This window comes from Crocodylus siamensis, chromosome 1, assembly GCF_052110815.1.
Source record: "Crocodylus siamensis isolate JL-2025a chromosome 1, ASM5211081v1, whole genome shotgun sequence".
Lineage (NCBI taxonomy): Eukaryota > Metazoa > Chordata > Crocodylia > Crocodylidae > Crocodylus > Crocodylus siamensis.
Window position 1 is genome coordinate 232,216,279 of NC_143395.1, and position 19,361 is coordinate 232,235,639.

Genomic DNA, 19,361 nt, shown 5'->3' on the forward strand with positions numbered 1-19,361 from the left:
AGTGGTCCTTCCTCAAGGACACAATCCGTGAAGCACAAAAGAAAACTGTTCCCATGAAGAGGAAAGGTAGTAGAAGGGCTGGCAAGCCCTCCTGGCTTTTTAGGGACATCAAGGCTCTCTTGACAAAGAAAAAAGAGGTGTACACACAGTGGAAGCTAGGGACAGTCATCAAGGAGGCCTATACAACAGTGGTCTGGACTTGTAGGGAAATGATTAGGAAAGCTAAGGCAGCGACTGAGTTTAGGTTATCCAAGGGAGGCAAGGACAATAAGAAGTCCTTCTTTAGGTATGCAGGGAGCAGAAGGAAAACAAATGGAAGTGTGGAGCCCCTGCTTAATACCTTGAGACAGCTGGTAATGGACACTCAGGAAAAAACCGAACTCCTAAATGCCCACTTTGCTTCAGCATTTCACCAGACCAAGGGGAAAGACAAGCAAAATAAGGATCACAGGGGGCATGGTGGGAATGATAGCCTTCCCACTGTGGATGCTGAGCAAAACCAACTAAAAAATCTAGACATTTATAAGTCAGCAGGACCAGATGGGCTTCACCCAAGAGTGCTGATGGAGCTGGCTGAGGTCATTCCGGAACTCCTGGCAAAAGTCTTTCAGAAATCATGGTACACAGGGGAGATCCCAGAGGTATCAATGTTGGAATAGGGCCAGCATTGTGACCATCTTCAAGAAAGGGAAGAGGGAGGACCCAGGCAACTATAAGTCAATCAGCCTAACCTCCATCCCAGGGAAAATCCTGGAAAAACTCATTAAAGAATCTATGTGCGATACGCTCATTAAGGGTAAGATTCTGAACAACAGACAGCACAGCTTTGTCATGGGTAGGTCTCGTCCTACCAACCTCATTTCCTTCTATGAACAGGTCTCTCACCACCTGGACATGGGAGAGAAGGTAGACATTATATACCTAGACTTCTAGTATTCCACAATATCCTTGTGGAAAAATTGGAAGATTGTGGACTTAACTGCTCAACAGTTCAGTGGATGTAAAACTAGCTGCATGGTGGGACCCAGAGAGTTCTCATGAGTGGATCTGTCTCATCCTGGCAAGAATTGGCCAGTGGTGTCCCTCAGGGGTCTGTGCTTGGACCAGTGCTTTTCAACATCTTTATCAATGATTTGAATGTTGCGGTGAAAAGCTCTCTGGCCAAGTTTGTGGACAACACCAAGTTATGGGGGAGTGTGGTCATGCCAGAAGATAGGTTGCAGATACAGGCAGACCTGGACATGATGGAGAGCTGGGCAGACTGGAACCAGAAGTGTAAGTTCAACACTCAGAAGTGTAAGGTGCTCCATCTGGGAGCAAACAATCCCCAACATTCCTACAGACTTGGTGGTGACAATTTGACTTGCACCATGGCCAAAAGCAACCTGGAGTAGTGATCGACCATCGCATGAACATTAGCCAGCAGTGCAATGCTGTGGCCACCAGAGCAAAAAACATGTTGGCATGCATTAACTATCGCATCTCATGCAAAACTAAGGAAGCGATACTCCCACTCCACTCCGCACAGGTAAGACCACAGCTGGAGTACTGTGTCCAGTTCTGGATGCCTCACTTCAGGGGGGATGTGGACAGCATGGAGAGGGTCCAGAGGAGGGCCACTCACATGATCAGGGGGCAGCAGGGCAGGCCCACAAGGATAGGCCATGGGACCTGAACCTGTTCAGCCTCCACAAGAGAAGGCTGAGGGGGCATCTAGTGGCCTGTTACAAACTAGTCAGAGGGGACCAGCAGGCACTGGGGGAGCCCCTGTTCCCCTGAGCACTACCAGGAGTGACTAGAAATAACGATCACAAGCTGGCAGAGGGTAGATTTAGGTTAGATATCAGGAGGCGCTACTTCACAGTCAGGGCGGCTAGGATCTGGAACCAACTTCCAAGAGAAGTGGTGCTGGCTCCTACCCTAAGGGTCTTTAAGAGGAGGCTAGACAAACACCTTGCTGGGGTCAAACATCGTACTCTTTCCTGCCAATGGCAGGGGGTCAGACTTGATGATCTGCTCAGGTCCCTTCTGACCCTACTAACTATGAAACTTGGTGAACAGGGCATCCCTGGGGAAGACCAGGGACAGTGGATACAAACTCCTAGAAGGCCGCTTCAGGTTCAATTCCAGGGAAAACGCCTTCACAGTCAGGGTGTCCAAATTGTGGAATAAACTCCCTCCAGTGGTGGTTCAGTCACTTATCCTGGAAATCTTCAAAAGCAGACTGGACAACCACCTCACTGGGGTCACTTGACCCCCAGTTGTCTTTTCCTGCCTAGTGCAGGGGAACTGGACTAATGATCTGCAAGGTCCCTTCCAACGCCTTACAATCTATGAATCTATGAACTGAAAATGTACCAAATATTGAAAGCAAGGGAGATTCATGAACAGCTACACAAATATAGTGGCTCACCAATTTTGGAGAGATTAGATAAGCTACCAGACTTTCCTAAACTTTGATTTTTTACCTAAAATTATCAAAGTGGAAGTCAGGGTTGTTGGTTGTAGCTATGTTGGCCTAATGAAATAGGCCTTGGATAAATGTGATATCTTTTGTTAGACCAGCTAACTAGTTGGAAAAATTGTTCTTTCCAAAGAACAATTTTTCCAACTATTTAGTTGGTCTAATAAAAGATATCACATTTACCCAAAGAACCTTGTCTGCCAAAGCGATAGTCAGCATCCTCAAAGTCTTCAAACTCAGTAGACAGAGACAATTTTATTCAGATTTAGATGATGGTGGGGAATGAGGATATTGGAACAAAACGTGTGCTGTCAAAATGATAAATGAAAATTATATAAACAGTATTTTAAAATGCAGGGTATACAAAATAAACAAGACATGGCCAGAAATTGTGACAGATAACTTAACTTCAACACGAGGCATCCATTTTTTCTGAATTTAGCTTTAAAGCTTTAAAGATGAGAATATGGGTTTTTTGAATTAATATATCCAATTTCCATAGCAACAAGCAGTATAGAAATTTAAAAGTTTATATTTATTTGTATGCTTCTTAAGTAGCTCTTACATGCCATGGGATATTGAATATTGATGAAGTCTAGGGGTTTCTCAAATGTAAAAGCCATTTTGTTTGCCTTCTTATACATGCTTTGAGGTCAATAGAGTAAAAGATCTTTTATGCAAGGAGACTCATTGGGGACTGAAATCATATTATCTCTCTTTAGAACATGACAGGCCAAAGACAATCCCTTGCCCTTCCTTCAGGAGAGTGTATTGTGCTATGAACATTTTGGATGTTGTACATTACCCCTACTTGTTATGCACTGATGAAGGCTTATTGGTGCTGAAATTAGTTAGTTTGAATTGAGATGTTATGACCTAGAGGGTAAGACAAGACCATGAATAAATTACCTGTTAGGCATAGGGTGCCACAGTTGTTGGAAATGAAGCAGAATTTGGCTTTTCTTAGATAAGGTTCATAATACTAAGGTAACTACAGAAAAGGAGGTACCTTAAATATTGAATCTGAAAAGGAAATTTTGAAGGAATATACAGCTAATTAAAAGAGAACTGTCTGGAAAGCAACAATAGACATTAGACTAAAACTGAAATTAGGTCAGTACACATACCACAAAAACCTGCCAGTTCCTTTCCTTCTGTTTCTGCATGCCTTTTGCTTTCCCCATAAGGAATGGAAAGAAGTGGGAACATGGCTTATGAGAAAATAGAATGCTGTTTCCTTTTTGTAGTTTCTCCAAACCATTCCCTTGATCCTCTGGAAACCTCGTTGCAGCCCACCACAAGATTGGTGTTAGAAGTGGCAGGCTGGGGGACCATTCTGAAGCAGAAACTATTTCTAGGGCCTGATTTAAATTAAGTGATTTTCATGAAAAATATGATTTGTAATAAAATGCCATGATGTGGTCACTTTCTGGGGAGTTCCCCAGCCGACAACAAAAGCCTAGCAGCCCAGAGGAGTTTTGATGGGGTTGCAAAAGAGATGGGAGGAGGAGAGAGCTTGGGGATGGGTATGGAAGGGGCTGTTTGCTCCTCTGGGTAGGAAAACTGGAGCATGGGGAGGGGGTTGGGGTCACCTGGGGGCTGCCTTCACAGACAGCCCTGGAATCAGTTAGGAGAGGGGCTTTTTGCTCCTCTGAGTGGGAAAACTGTGGAGCCAGGAGTTGCAGGGAGGGGAAGGGAATACACGCATGGAGGTGCAAATAGCCCATCCCCTACCTGGTGCCAGGGCCATCTGTCAAGGTAGCCCCCAGGATCCCCTAACCCCCTCCCCCCGCAAGCCCCAGTTTTCCCACCCAGAGAAGCAAACCGCCCTGTCCCTACCCTGTGGGGGAGAGAGTCTGTGAACTTTTCAGCAGCAATCAGAGGCCTTGGAAGCAAGCTGCTGCAATTAAGCCAGACCCTAAACTTGTCTCCTCAGTCAATCAGGGTGTATAGAGAGGGGGTGCCACAATCTGGGCCCAAAAATGGTTGCCCCGACCATGATCAAGCCAAAATGTTAGAGAGCTGGGCCTGCTATTTTAATTCACACCATAAATATTTCTCAACTTTTCAGAGAAAAGTACTTAGCACCTGTAGTGAAGCTAGTATGCAACCCCTTCTAGTGTGTAACACCCCCAGGTCAGATGTAATAGAAACCTACCGATTTATGGCTCCTTTGCAGGCATGCTATCTGCCCTAAATGGTAGGGACACTAGAGAAGGTTGGCAATATATAGAAATAAAAATGATCTTGGCCCCTAAAATATCCCTGGGGAACAGGGAGCTCTGCCAGTGGATCACTGGAAAGATTAAAAACCCCATTCACTCAGGTCAACAGAAAATAAGAAAAAGTCATCAAGCGCTTACTTTTCCATTAGAAAAGTCCTGCCAATGAGAAAATGTGCTAATGAAGACATAACTCTTAGCATTAACAACAGTAACTTAATGGCCAGTAATGAATATTAGGTAAGGCTTGGTAAATAATGTTCTTATGTGAACTTTACATGTTAACCAAATAAATTGCAAACGATGTCTGTCATCCATTGACTGTAGTGTTCTAATACTAATAACGTGTTATATAACTTACTTTGTAAGTATTTGTTTCTGTGCTTGAAAGAGTATTAATAGCCAGATAAGAGGCCAAATCTATGTATTTTCTGTATGCATGGAATTTAACATAAACTCCACATTTGCTACAAGGGGATATATATTTTGGCTACCACAGCTCAGTAATAAAATAGGAATTTGAGTTTATCATTTCAAATTTTTAGGTTATTTGGAACATACATTTCAGCTTCAGATCATCTCTTTAATTTAAATCAGCCAGTATAAATGTTTGTCAGTGGTAAATACATCATGTGTTCATGCACACTGGCTTGGGTTTATTGTTCTTTCAATTAATACTGTCAAAATGCGTTGATTATATTATTTGTGTATGTACATCACCACCATGTGTGTATGCATGCGTATGTGTCAGGGAAACAATTTTTAGTCCCTGAAGTGTGTTCTTCATTGATACACACAACTACTAAAAATTCCATTACCAAGGGGATAAGTTAAGCAATTACATAGATGGAGTGGTAGACTTTCCAAGAGCATATTGTACATAATAAAGTGTGTGAAATGTACAATGGATTTTGAGCTGTGAACATCTAAATGAAGAAAGTAGAAAGTTTTCTTGTAGGCATATTTGAATTCTGTAATAAAATGGAGAAAGACCTAATCTTAATTAGATGAATGTCTATGTATTCACTAGATTAGGGCCATATTGGTTGAGATGCATGGCCTTAGACCAAAACAGCCATTCAGTAGAAAAGCATGGCTATAGACCAAAAATCAAGTATGGTCCTGAAGTGGGCGGATACCAAATAAGCAAATCTACAAGCTCTGACCTGCAGAGATAATTTGAAGATAGTTCCATATAAACTCTATAGATCAAGTTTTACAACCCTTATTTTTTTCAGGGCTGGGAGAATAAATACTCTGCATTTATTCTAACAGGTCTATTCCCATAGCAAATATTAAAGATTTCATTATAAATAAAGACTATAGAGATTAGTGTATGCTAACTGTATTCTTTTTGGAGGATTAATCTCACATAATAAATTCATTAAAGTGGGCTTTGCTGCATTATTTAAAATGACAACAGGAGACAACAAGCTGAATATTTTGTCATTGATATGACGCTTTATATTTTCATCCTTATTCATCACTCTTATATTTGATTAAATTGCACACTATCAAACTCCTATGCTAAGGAGAAAATTAGAAAGAAAATTAAAAATAAATATTATATGAATTGTAAGTGAAATTGGTATTTAAAATCCTTCTGCCAAGATGATGTGCATTTTTGCATTCTTACTTTTCACAAAGAATAAAATTCTGATTGGACTGATCAAGGTAAAATACAATATAAATGTAAGGATGTCTGAGCAATTTGTGACCCCCTCATTTCTTGTTCATTCTGAACTGCTTTAAAACAGAGTTACCTAAAAAAGTGTTTTTCATCAGAAAGTGTAGATTCATGATAACTAAATCTTTCCACTTTCTACAGGGAATTTCTGGCCAAAATAGAAGAGATTCCCTAACCCTTACATACTAACCCAGTGGTTAGGGAATATGCCTAAGTTGGGATCAGCTGAAAGTCAGATCCCTATATTTAAGTGAACAGAGCAGTGTTTTGAATTTTGGTCTTCTGAAATAAACTTTATGCAATGGAGTGCTGACTATGCTGGAAGGATGGGCATATCTATCCCATGGATAATGGAGACATCTTGTAACTTTTGAAGGATGGCAAAAACATGTCTTGCCCAGCTCCCTTTGAAGTACCATGAAACAGTTTAGTGAAAGCGCAGATTGTACAATCAAGTGTAGACTTATTTTTAAGAAGCCTCAGGGATCCTGTTTCCTGAGCTACAGAAAACTGAAACCAGGTCTGTCACTTAAGTGACCTTGACTTGAGCACTTTGAGACCCTCATCTGAACCTGTTAGTAATGCAGATTTAAAAGCATCAAGCCACACTCATAGCTGAAAAATGAATACCACACACGCATTGAAAAAGTGAGGTAAATCAGGGAAGAATGACAGGTGTAGTATTCCTCATCATTTTCACAGACTATAACAACTTGTAGGTAACTGAAGTAGAAGTCTCACAGCTTCCGTTCCAGTTGTTACATTTCTTTTACTAGTGGAGCAATGTCCAAAGGCCTTGATCAGCTTAGGTCCGTGCTATGTTAGGAGGCCTAAACCCACAGGAAGGTGCAGTAGAGCTGTGCTGAAGAGCATCTAATCTGAGAAGACAAAGAACTCATTAAAAGAAAGAAAAGTTACAAATCAAGTTATCAGGGCATGTGGTATCTGGGATCACTTTTTTAGTTGCATATTTATATATATTAGTTTCTTTGCAATAATGCTTATGTATACTGGGGTTGAAGGGAAGAAGTAAGAAGGAGGGCTAGAAAGCAGAATGAAAGAAAAGGGTATAATGGACACTGGGTAGCTGAGAACTTACAGGAGGAAGGGAGATGGAGATGAAAAAAATCCAATATCCAACTTTCAGAGGTGCATGAAGAAGTCGGGCTTTTAGGAAGGTTTTTTTAGCAGTACCAGCAGCTGTTGGGCCCACTTATGTTTGTCCAAGGGTACTGAAAAATAAAGAACTCCAGCTGTAAATGTGGAAGACTGGCAAGAACAAAATGTAGTGTAAACATAAAAGAAAGTTATACATTCATTGCCATTAGCAGATTCAAAAGAAAGTAATTTTAGATTTACACATTCACATTCACAAATCTCTCTCCCACCACTACAGGAAAGTCTGTCACGCTGGGTCACAGACAGTCAGGTGTAGGAGTCGCTCTGGATCTGAGGGGCCAACCAAGGTCAGGAAGCGTATGCAGAATCCAAGTGTCAATAAGCTAGAAGTGAGGCTATCAATCCAAGAAGCCAAGTCAGAAAGCCAAAGGGTTAGGCAGTGCACAGAGTCAGAGGGCAAGTCATATCGGGAGCCCGGTTGAGGGAGAGACCGAGTTAAGAAGCTGAATGGTGAAACGGAGCACAGAGTTTGAGGGTGAGCTGCGTTGGGTAGCCAAAAGATCAGACAGAGTACCAGTAAAGGCACAAGCCATGAGGAACAGTAAAGCAGTCTGGGTAAGGTCTGAGCCCTATTTCCCAGACCCTTCCTCTTCTAGGTTGGGGATTTATATGGAAGGGAGTGAAATGGCAGATGACCCTAGATGGCCACTCCAGTGGCAAGGAGTGGGCAGATGATTAGACCCAAATGGAGGTTTCCAATCACCTCTATCCAGGCTGAGTGAGTAGCTGGGGAGGTGTTAGATTGGGATGAGTAGCCAATCTGGGCAGGCCAAAGTCCTGGGTTCAAGATCACAGCCTGACATCACCCTGCCCTTGTATCAATGGCCCCTAGGGAGTGCCAGTCCAGGCTTTTCAGGTGGCCTTTGCTTAATATATCTGGGACATGGCTCCTACATGCATTCCTCCATTCTGTAACTTTTCAGGTGGCCTTTGCTTAATATATCTGGGACATGGCTCCTACATGCATTCCTCCATTCTGTAACTCTCCCAATCAACTAAGTAATATAATTTTCCTTGCCTCCATTTGAAGTCTACAACTTCCCTGACCAAGTATTAGTCTTGCCCATGAACTGGTATAAAAGGTGGTAGAGGTTGGGATCAATGTGAGAATGAGTTTTCTGTATAGGGCATAGACAGGGGACATGTTGAATACCAGATGGATTTGCAGTGTTCATGGAAGTTGCAGTTCAAGTGTTAATGAATTGACCTGTCAGGTAATACAGAATGGGCCAACATATCTGTGATCCAATTTCTGTAAGGGCCAATGTGTGTGAAGGTGTTCATACAATAACCATACCTGTTGTCCTATTGAGTAAGCAAGCCTTGCAGATGATATTGGTATGCTTATATGAGTTCTTTGCCTTTTCCAGATGGCTTTTTATTTCCCTTTGGACCTGCTGCACATGTTGTACCCAATACATTGCCATGGGGTTATCAAAGGTGATAGGTAAGACAGGCAGGGTATAACTGAGTGTGAAACTCCTTAATTAGCAAAAAATGGGCTGTGCTCTGTCAAGGCATATATGGAGTTGTGCTTGCAAACTGTGAATACTAGTAGCATTAGAGGTACTGTTCCACAATAAGGTTTGTTCTCTTGATTTAGCCATTTGTCTGTGCATGATAAGCCGACGAGAGCAGGGCATGGACCCCTAGGAGGCACAGGGCCGTACAATAAAAAAGCAGAAGAGAAATTGGAACCCATCATCAGATGTTATGCAGTCCAGGAGGTGAACTACATAATCTAACCATAATTGGGTGGTATCTTTGGCCAAGGGCAGACCTGTGCATGGGACAAAGTGGGCTACTTTGGTTAGTTGATCCATCACTGTCATGGAGCACTCGTTTAATTCAGGCAGCTCCACAATAAAGTCCAGCAAAATAACGGACCAGGATCTGGGGAGAATGGGAAAGGCTGAAGGAGTCCACAGAGTTTTTATGTGGGTCTCTTAGTGCAGGCCCAAGTATTACAGAAGCAGACAAAATCTTACACTGTTTTGCACAGCAGTGGTCACCAAAAATAATGGGCACCTAATTGATGGGTCTTCTAACTTCCAGAGTGACCCACTGACAGAGTCATGGCTCAAGTAAAGAACATTAAGTCTAGCCAGACCTGGTGGCACACAGATCATACCCTGGAAAAATAGGACCTTTTCCTGGATGCGGTGGGGTTGTCCTGTGAAGGTGGCCTGCTCTTCAGCAGAGGATCTCCTCCTGGGTGGTAGCTTGGAGCAGGGATAGCAGATACACCAGTAATGTGGTGCTGATGTCATTGTGCAGCTGCAAAATGAGGTTGAGTTTTGCTTGCATGAGGACATGTTATACTCCACATTTAAGGAGAGAGCATCTGCTTTTCCATTTCTAGGCCCAGGCCGGTAAGTTATCTAAAAAAATCAAAGCAGAAGAAGAAAAGTGACTAGCAAAGCTGCCTCTGATTGGGTGTCTTTGCTTTATGAAAGTACTCTAAATTCTTGTGATCTGCAAAAACCTGTACCTTGTGCCACACCCCTTCAAAATAGTGTTGCCACTACCTGAAGGCTGGTGTCATGGCTAGGAGCTCATGGTCCAGGCTCTTGTAATTTTATTCCTCCATACTAAGTCTACAAGAAAAGAAAACACAGGGGTTTTAGGTCTGTTCCAGGCTCTGCTGTTGACAACTCTGCAGCTGCTGCGGATGCACCAGTTTCTACAGCAAATGGCAACGCGGGATCTGGATGCAGTAGCACAGGGGAAGGGGCAAAGCCCTGTTTGCTAAATCCTCATTGGGCTTCTGTGTACCAGTAGAACTGGACCTTCTTCCATAATAGTGTAGTAAGGGGACTCAACACGTGGGTGAAGTTAGTGATGAATTTACAATAAAAGATAGCATACTCCAGGAACCTCTAGAGTTCTTTCACATTCTTAGATGCCTTTCATTTTTGGACAGCCTGGACCTGGACCCCAGCTTGGATTGCCAGGGGTCCATTTGCAGGCCTTTGCAAAATGAAATCCAAGAACTTAATCATAGTTTGGTCAAGTGTGCACTTCTCTAATTTTGCAAATAGGCCATGTTGGTACAATCTTTCCAGTACTGTCCAGACATGCTACCAATGTGGGTCAGAGTCCTCAGAGATGGTCAGGCTATCAGCCAGGCAGGCAATTATCAATTGATCTAAGAGGTCTAGTAGCACATCATTACTAAAGTGCTGGAACATGGTTAGGGTGTTGGTGAGTTTTTTTTAAATAACCGTACCGAGGCCTAAAAGTGGTCTTCCACTCAACCCCAATTCAGACTTGCACTATGTTCTTCAGAGCTTGACCTTGGTGAAGTTGCAGGCCATTTTGAGCCGATTGAGCAGTTCCAGGGTAAGGGGTAGAGGATCTTGTGGCTGCCTACAAATTCATTAGGGGGATGCAGCAAGGGATCAGAGATGCTCTGTTCACCAGGGCACCTCTTGGGGTAAAAAGGAACAATGGTCACAAACTGAGAGAGAGCAGGTTTAGGCTAGATATCAGGAAAAACTTCATGGTAAGGGTGGCCAAAATTTGGAATGGGCTTCTAAGGGAGGTGGTGCTCTCCCCTACCTTGGGGGCGGGGCTTGAAGGGAAGGCTGGATAGGCATCTGGCTGGGGTCATCTGACCCCAGCTCTCTTTCCTGCCTAGGCATGGGGCCAGACTTGATCATCTGTTGAGGTCCCTTCTGACCCTAGCATCTGTGAATCTATGAGGGTGTGTTGAACAAATCATCCCCATCATGCACAGCCACTCAAAGCATATGCTTCTTTACATATAATTATTATTAAGCTGATAACCCCCATTCCTGAATCTTCACAGGTATATGGCAAACAGGTAATTAGTTATATGTGAAGTTTTTAAAGTTAATTTCTGTATTTCACCTGACATGTTATCTGAGCCAAATGTTTAACCTATCACTTGAAGGACCTATGAGGATTCATAACACCCTGTAGAGGCATTTGCGTCAATGAATAAATGAATTACAATTAAAAATGTGATTTTCATCAGTCTGATGGATATAATTTTACTGTGTATAAATTCAATTTATTAAAAGAAAACACTCAACTGCATAGAAGTTCATATGATCAGTACTTTTAAAAGTTGCTAGGTTCTTAAAATTTACTAGTTTATATAGATGTGTTCCAGATTTAATTCAACCTGCAAAATGCTGAATGGTTTCTGATCTGAGCAAAATGGGTATAGTTTTCCTTTAGCTTGCAAGATAATGAAAGAGAAATGCGAACTGCTTTTACAAAATGTATATAAAATTATTAATTTATTGTCTTGATTCTAAACATCTTGAGATCATATAAAACACACATGATCAGAGAAGTGAGGCAAACTAGTATTTATGCTGAACTACACAGGTTGGCAGAGCTAGTTGTACTCCAGAGTTGCAAGCAAAGAGTTCATTTTTCATTGTTACAGAATGCAATTCCCAGAGCCAGCCCACAATTTTTTTTGGCCCCCTGCAAAATACAGTTTTTGGGCCCCCTGACACAAAAAAGCCAGTGTCGACGACAGAGCGGGGGGGCGGGGGAGCAGCAGCTGAAGAAGCCAGCAGCAGTGGTGCAGCACAGGGTGGTGGTGGGTGGTGAGCAGCTGCAGGTTTCACAGGATAGGACAGGCCAGCCCTGCCAATACACCTTGGGTAATTAATCTCTCTGTTCAAAACTGATACGGTGCTACACAGCATCTCATCGGTGGTTTTTCTCTGGTTAGAAAAACAACTCAACATACCTGAGCTCATATACAAACTTTTATTTACTCTTTTCTATCTCTACTGATAGACCAAAGAATCACTGTAGCATGTATAGTTATGGAAACGTCCTGCTTTTTCTTGTCCTATCCCTTTCCATTTCTAAGATGCTGATATGAAGAGTAAATGTAAGCAAGAAAGCTCATTCAAGTTCACAGATAATTTTGTTACTTCAAAATGTTACTTTTGTTCCAATTTGAAAGAAGGGAAAAAACTGAAATTGACTTTGAAAAAGAATAAAGACCCTTATCTCAGGCAGTTCACCATTTAGATTGCTGCAGAGTCATAGGGCATTTATACACATACTTTTTCATGGTGCAACACGCCAGAGATCCAGCACATTTGAGCTAACGCGCACCGCGCTGCATCACTTGCAGTTGCATAAGCAGCAAAATACACGGCAGTGCAGCTAAATGGTGGTGATATGCTTTTGAACTTAAAACACTTTAGATGTGTTTTAGTTCAAAAGCAGACCACTGCCATTTTCTGCATGCTGATGCACAGATTGCCACTTATACAGCTGCATGCATTGTAATCCTAAGTGTTCAGTGCTGTGGCAGATGCACGTGTAAAAATTCCCATAGACCCTAGAAGCTTTGGTGAAGGGGGAACCCTATCAGAAACCCATCACAATTGAAACGGACTATCTCAGTAGAACAAAACACAGGTTATCAGAACTTTTCTAATGAACTCTAATGATTGCTCTTCAACAGTAGTGCTTTTATGTGTTTTCCTTATTATTGTGTTTTTAATATAAACTAATCCTGGTAGACATGAAATAAATGTTTAGCGCTTTGTGCATTTACACATCATTGTGGTGATGAGGATGTGATTGGAAAATAACAGTGAATTTAGAAAGTGAGTTTCTAAATTTGGAAACTTAGTGAATTTAAAAAGTAAATATATATATTTTTTTAAAAAGCTATGAAGTGACAACACATTAAGTCAATTTCCAGTTTAATTTTAAAAGAGTAAAGGGATATCTCCAATAAAGAACAAAGTATGTGTGCGCTGTGCTACTGTAACCCAAAACTATGAAAAACAGCTAATACCTCATTCAGAGAAGGAACCTTCCCATCTTCTGACACTGCCCAGCTTAGACAGCCTGAGCAGCTCTTGGCCCTGCCCACGCCTACGCATATTAGCAGCCCCCCCCCCACTGCTGCCCATCTTGGCTAAGACAGGAAGGCAGGAGCCAGGTCTGCCAGCCAAGCCACTCAGCACCAGGTGCAGGGGGACTGGGGAGGAAGCTGCTGCCTGAGCAAGCACAGCTGGGGGGAGTCTGTGCTCTCCCACCCTTCGCCCCACCCAGCCCAGCTCTGCTGACAGCAGCAGGGAGGTGCAGGGCTGAGAGCTATTTGGGCTGTCAGCCAAGCCAGAGAGGATCAGGAAAGTGGGGGAGCAAATGCAGATGCCTGTCCCCCCCACGGGAGCAAGCACAACTGGGGAGGTGTCCCCCTGCCACTAACAGGGCCACTGGTGGTGGGGGCCAGGGGTGAGGACAGTGGCCCCACTGGGAGGCATGTGAGAGCACTGCCTGCCTTCTGGCCTGGCCAGCTGCATACCTGCCCTGTCACCCAAAATTGAACGTGCGTTCTGTTCATTCCCAGTTCAGTCTATTCATCTTAGAGAAACTTGGGTAGATTGAATCGGTTCCACCTCAGGCTTTTTGAACATCTACTATTTATTCATGATCTAAGAATGAAAATCAGTAGGTAGCAAGGTTTACAGGCAAAACCAGCTTTTGTAAGGAAAAACTACAGAACACTGTGAGAAGCTTAAAAAACAAATAAAAAATAAACTTGACCTAGTTGAGTGAGTGGACAGAGCAGCAATACATGAAAGGCAGTGTTGACAAATGTAGGTAACTTCACATTTGAAATGAATAACTTGGACAACTCCTTCATCCTTCTGATTTCCAAATTAACTGTAACAGCTCAGAAAAGGACTTGAGTATCTCTGGACAGGGTTTCTATTGAGCAGTCCACAGTGTGAACTATCAGTAAAAAATCTTCAAAATGTTATGATGTATAAAAAATTGAAAAGAAACAATAGTACTGGAAACATTATAATGCCATTATGCAAGTGACTACTAGGGTTGTGCGAAGCTTCAGTCACTGATTCAATTTGGAGGAGATTAGACCTGATTTGGCAGCTGAACCGCTGAATCCAAATTGAATCAGGAGACCCATTAATGTCTCCAAATCGAATCAGAAGCCTCCGATTTGATTCAGAGATATTTGGCGATTTGGCCATAGACACAGCTTTTATGTTTTTTTCTATGTACCTCGAGGTACCAGGTGTGGCTCGTGAATGCTGGGATGGTGGGGCAGTCCCACAGGAGTACGGGGGGGCGTGGAGCGTCCCACAGGATGGAGCGTCCCACAGGAGTACGGGGTGGAGGGTCCCCCACATGCTCGGTGGCAGACCCAGAAGTGGACCGGAAGCTCCTGTGGGACACTCCATACACCCCACCATCTCAGCTTTCATGAGGAAAGCCTGGTACCTCAAGCTACGTAGAAAAAACATATAAAGCTGTGTCTATGGCCAAATCACTGATTCTCTGAATCAGAATCAAATCTTCAGATTCAATGACTCAAATCAGGACAGTGATCTGAATGAGCGAATTGAATCACTGTCCCCTGAATCGGGCCAAATCCAAATCAAATGTTGACCGCTTCACAAACCCCTAGTAACTACTATTTTCTCCCCTTTATATACTGTGTTCCCTTACTTCTTTGAAAAACATTTCTCAGAAAGAGAATAATCTAGGAATAGTACAAAAAGAGAGTCATAGAAATATTATTTATAAAGACTTCAGGAGACATTGAAAGTATTATAACTGTTCCAAGAGAAACAAATGGGAGGAGTTAGAGTGGCATCAGGTGTCATAAGTCCTGCTTCAGACAGACTCCATAAGAGATAGGTATGATCCTGAAAAAGAGGTTGCTTTTTTAATCTCCGTTCACCTTCCTCCCAATCTTGAATAAATATTCATTCATTAGTTTTGCCTATATTAGTCACTACTCTGTAATATTAACACTTCTAAAACAACATCTCACTCCAGACCCTATTTAATGTGTTAATTGGGCTTTCCTCCAGGCAGCTCTGGAGTAATAATTTATTCCTAAACAACAACAATAAAATGTCATTCCAGTAAATGACCAGTTTTTAATTTTGTCTCCTGTAACTTGGGCATGTTTGTAAAAGCCATACAATATTAATCAGCTTCTAAGTTGGTTCTTTATTGAACATAACACAGGACCATCCAGAACATCTGTATTAGTCAATCAAAATGAGACATATAAGAAATCCTGCTAGCTTCCAGTTCAGTAAAGTACTTTAGCACATGCTGTACTTTAAATGCATGAGTAGTTCCACTGATCTGAATGGAAATGCCACATACTTAAAACTAACTATTTAATTTAATGTTCTACTGGATTGGGGCCGCCATATTTCAGTATACCTGTAGGTTAAAATGAACTGAGCTTGCTTTGAAAACTATTGAGAAGACCCCATATTATGTAAATATACATAAAATTCTGCACGTACAAATACACAAGTTCTTGCTCTTTCTCCCCTTTCATTCTATAGGGCTATAGGAGAGGTGATTTTTTTGTTTGTTTTTGTGGCTAGTAGACCAAGAAGGGTGCTTGTTTGTTTTTTTTGTTTATATTTTATTTATGTAGAGTTATTAAATCTTTGGGTTTTTTCCCACAAGAGAGCCAATTTTAATGTACAGCATGTCATTTCTTAGAGATGGTTTACAATTCCTATTTTTTTTCCTTTTGCCTGACTTCAAGTGCTTTCAGAAATATTATATGATTATACTTAGTGCACATTCATGTCAGAAATCCTACTGTTCCCACTGGTAGACACAGTAAGTGTAGCCATTTGGAATCAAAGAACTTCAGTTTGACCTTTTTCATAGAAAAGAAAATACCACCACAAGGAACTGCATGCAGTCAGCTAATTCAAATCCTTCCTGTAAAAGAAATATTGATTTAAAACATTGCTTATGGGTAACTGAACAAGATACATATGTGCAGTACAGGAGAACTTTGGAAATGAGCAACATATTGAAGTAACGCAAAAAATCTACTCCTAACAGTGGGAAATATAACAAACCCTTTAATATATTTATAATCCTAATGAGTTTCTTTGCTGTCTTTGCAGGCAGGCCAGTAATGATTGTGGTTGAATACATGGAGAATGGATCCTTGGACTCCTTTCTGCGGGTGAGGTGTCATTTTCTGATGACATTTGAATAAGAAGCCATTCTGGGTTAAGATTTTAAATCATGCATCATAAATTAATTTTTACATAATGTTATTCATGGATTTTTAGTGAAGAATAGAAGTGTTTTCCCTGGGGTACATTTCTTAAGTACAGTGATACATTAGAGCATAACTGGGAAAAGATTATTTAAATTTAAGAATATAATTGATTTTTTTTCTATGGGAGCAGTTGCCATATTTAGCAAAACATATTTCAAATGATGCTATTATGAAGGAAAAGATAAACTGAAACGCAAATTCCATGCCTTATGGAGGCTGTTCATTTTGCTCAATCACTCTTAAAATACTTTGTTATAATTTTTTGCTTGGGGAAGTATACAACAGGCTCCGTAATTGATTTATAATTATTTAAGATTACTTGCTTTTTAAAAATTGGATTAGAAAACAGTTCACCGCCGAAGTCTCAGCACTAACCTTCTTCTCCTAAAGATCACCCTCTGAATATTAAAGAAAGTATAAGAAGCATAGAAAATGTGTTAGCGTGCTAGATTTGGATTTTAACAAGGGAAAAGTAAGGAAGGAACAGGTGCCCTAAGGTACCTAGGACTTTCTGCTCACATCAGGAGAAGGTTCTGGCTCTCTCTCTCTAGCTGGTGAAAGCTACATCCATTTTAAGATCTGCCTCCACAAACAGACCCTTGGAAACCACCAGGGACCCTCCAAACTGGGGGCACCTATATGGGAGCAACTTGTTTATTAATTATTTAAAATATATCTTAATAAGGATCAGTAATCCCCACTTGACCTCCACCTAACCGTTAGCCATAGGCATTATGGTAAAAGCTTATCTTGAGTGAAATTCAGGGGAGAAGCAGCTAGGGCCTTTGTGAACTAGTTTGGAATGGACAACCCATGTTTAAAGGTGATAGAGAAGAAAGTCAAGAGGTATTTGTTGGAAGATACACAAGCAGGGGGTTGAGAGTGGCAAAATTGGTGGCATGTAGAAGTAACCCAGTAAGCCAAAATAGCAATATGCAGGCACAGGGAGAGTGGTTAATGGCTTCAAAAACAAGGGCAGGAAGCCTGGTAGTAGAAGAGGTAGGAGAAGTATGAACTCATGGAGAGATTCAGAGATGAGGCGACACAGCAAAAGCAAGAAGCCGAGGGCCAGACATTATCTTGAAAGTTCAATAGAGATATATGTTAAGTTTAGTATATTTTCCTGAATCCTAAAGCAACTTAGAATTTAAGAAGGCCTCCCCAGTTATTAGAGTCTATGTGTGAAAAATTAGAACACATTATAATTTTCCACATGTATTATCTAATTATTGGGGAGGCCTTTTTAAATTCATCCCCTCCCCCACTCCACCCCCATTGCTGTAGTGGGGAAAGCAGCAGTGGGAGGCAAGATGAGAGTCCTTTGCACCTTGTTCCCCTTCCCTCTTTCCCCCCTGTGCCTGTCTCCCTTGTGCCTGTGTTTCTTCCACCTGCTCATTGACCCCCCCATGCCTGTGCCTGCTCCCCCCCATGTCTCCTATACTCCCTGTTCCCCCTGCTGCCTCTCCCCTCAGCCCTTTCACCATCATGTGCCTGCCAACCACCACTACCCTTTACCTTCTCCTGCAACTCTGCTCCTCTGGAGCACTTAGCACCAGCATTCCAGCATGGCCCCAGCTCAGCTCAGCCAAGGAGAAATAGCAGCAGCTCCCAACTAGGCAGGATCAGGGCTGGAGGGAGTGGAGCCAGAGCAGAAGGTAAAGAGGGGGTGGGAAGCTTGGTGAAGGGGAGCAGGAAGTGGGGGGACACTCTAGAGGGCAGCAGGAGATGCAGGTACAGGGGGAAGGTGGGGGGGGGCACCCCACAGTCTCCCCCCGAGCTCATCCTGCCTGAGAGCCCCGTCCTCTGCCAAATGAGCCATTCTGGCCTAGAGCAGGCAGCAGTTCAGCTCTGGCTTTAGCCTTGAGCTTGGGGCCAAAGCTGGAGCTGAGCTGCTGCCTGTCCCAGGACAGTACTCAAATATAAGATGAGACTTTTTTGCCCCCATGCTGATTTAGGGGATGGGGGGGAACCTCATCCTGAATTCAAGTGAGTATGGTATATATTGTTTTGGTTTTACCTTCCATTTTAATAATGCTCCTGTATATTTTCCTCTGTCCTCAAATCTGTGTTCTGTTCACTACAATGGCAGACTCAGGAGTCCTCATTTCCTCACCCCCAGGTCCAAAGCTCCCATTCAAGGCCAAATAATAATATGAGCTTTTCTTAACTAAGCTACTCAGAAAAATTCTGACTGTGTACCTGTTCTCAGAATTTGCTCATTTATCACAATAAGCCATTTTTCACATGGTTTGATTTCACAGACATTCCTGTAGCAACCTGGAGAGGTAGGCTTCAAAACCTACCTGTTTCCTCCTGCTTTCCCCGATCAGCTTATAGGGAGCTCTTCCAGATTTCTTCAGAGTCAGGGATGAGAACTCCAAGGTAGCACACCAGGCATGCTGGCATTTTATGCAAAACAGATATGTTTTCCTCCATATATAGAGAGTTACTAGGCTTATCTTCCCTATTTAATTTCCATTAGATTTTTCTAATGTGCTGATCAATGATTAGTACAATGTGACAGAAAATGGGCACACTATAACATTAAACCAGACCAGAACTCTAGTTAAAATACATAGGTCCATAAATTGTTCTTTAAGAGGCCAGATTGTATTAAAATAATCCTTTCATATGTCATTGTGTTGGTTTCTTTCATCCCATTCTTAGAAGAATCTATATCCTTCTCTAGGGCTACAAATGGAAGGAGGGGACTTAGGGGTT

General features: G+C 42.1%; 1 protein-coding gene across 1 annotated transcript in view; it reads left to right on the top strand.

Moving 5' to 3' along the window:
* EPHA6 (EPH receptor A6) overlaps positions 1-19,361 on the top strand; it is a 973,304-nt gene that overhangs the window by 814,227 nt on the left and 139,716 nt on the right. Inside the window, exon 14 of the mRNA XM_090058840.1 lies at positions 16,480-16,541. Coding sequence (XP_089914966.1) covers positions 16,480-16,541 — 62 coding nt within the window. The remainder of the gene's footprint in view (positions 1-16,479; positions 16,542-19,361) is intronic.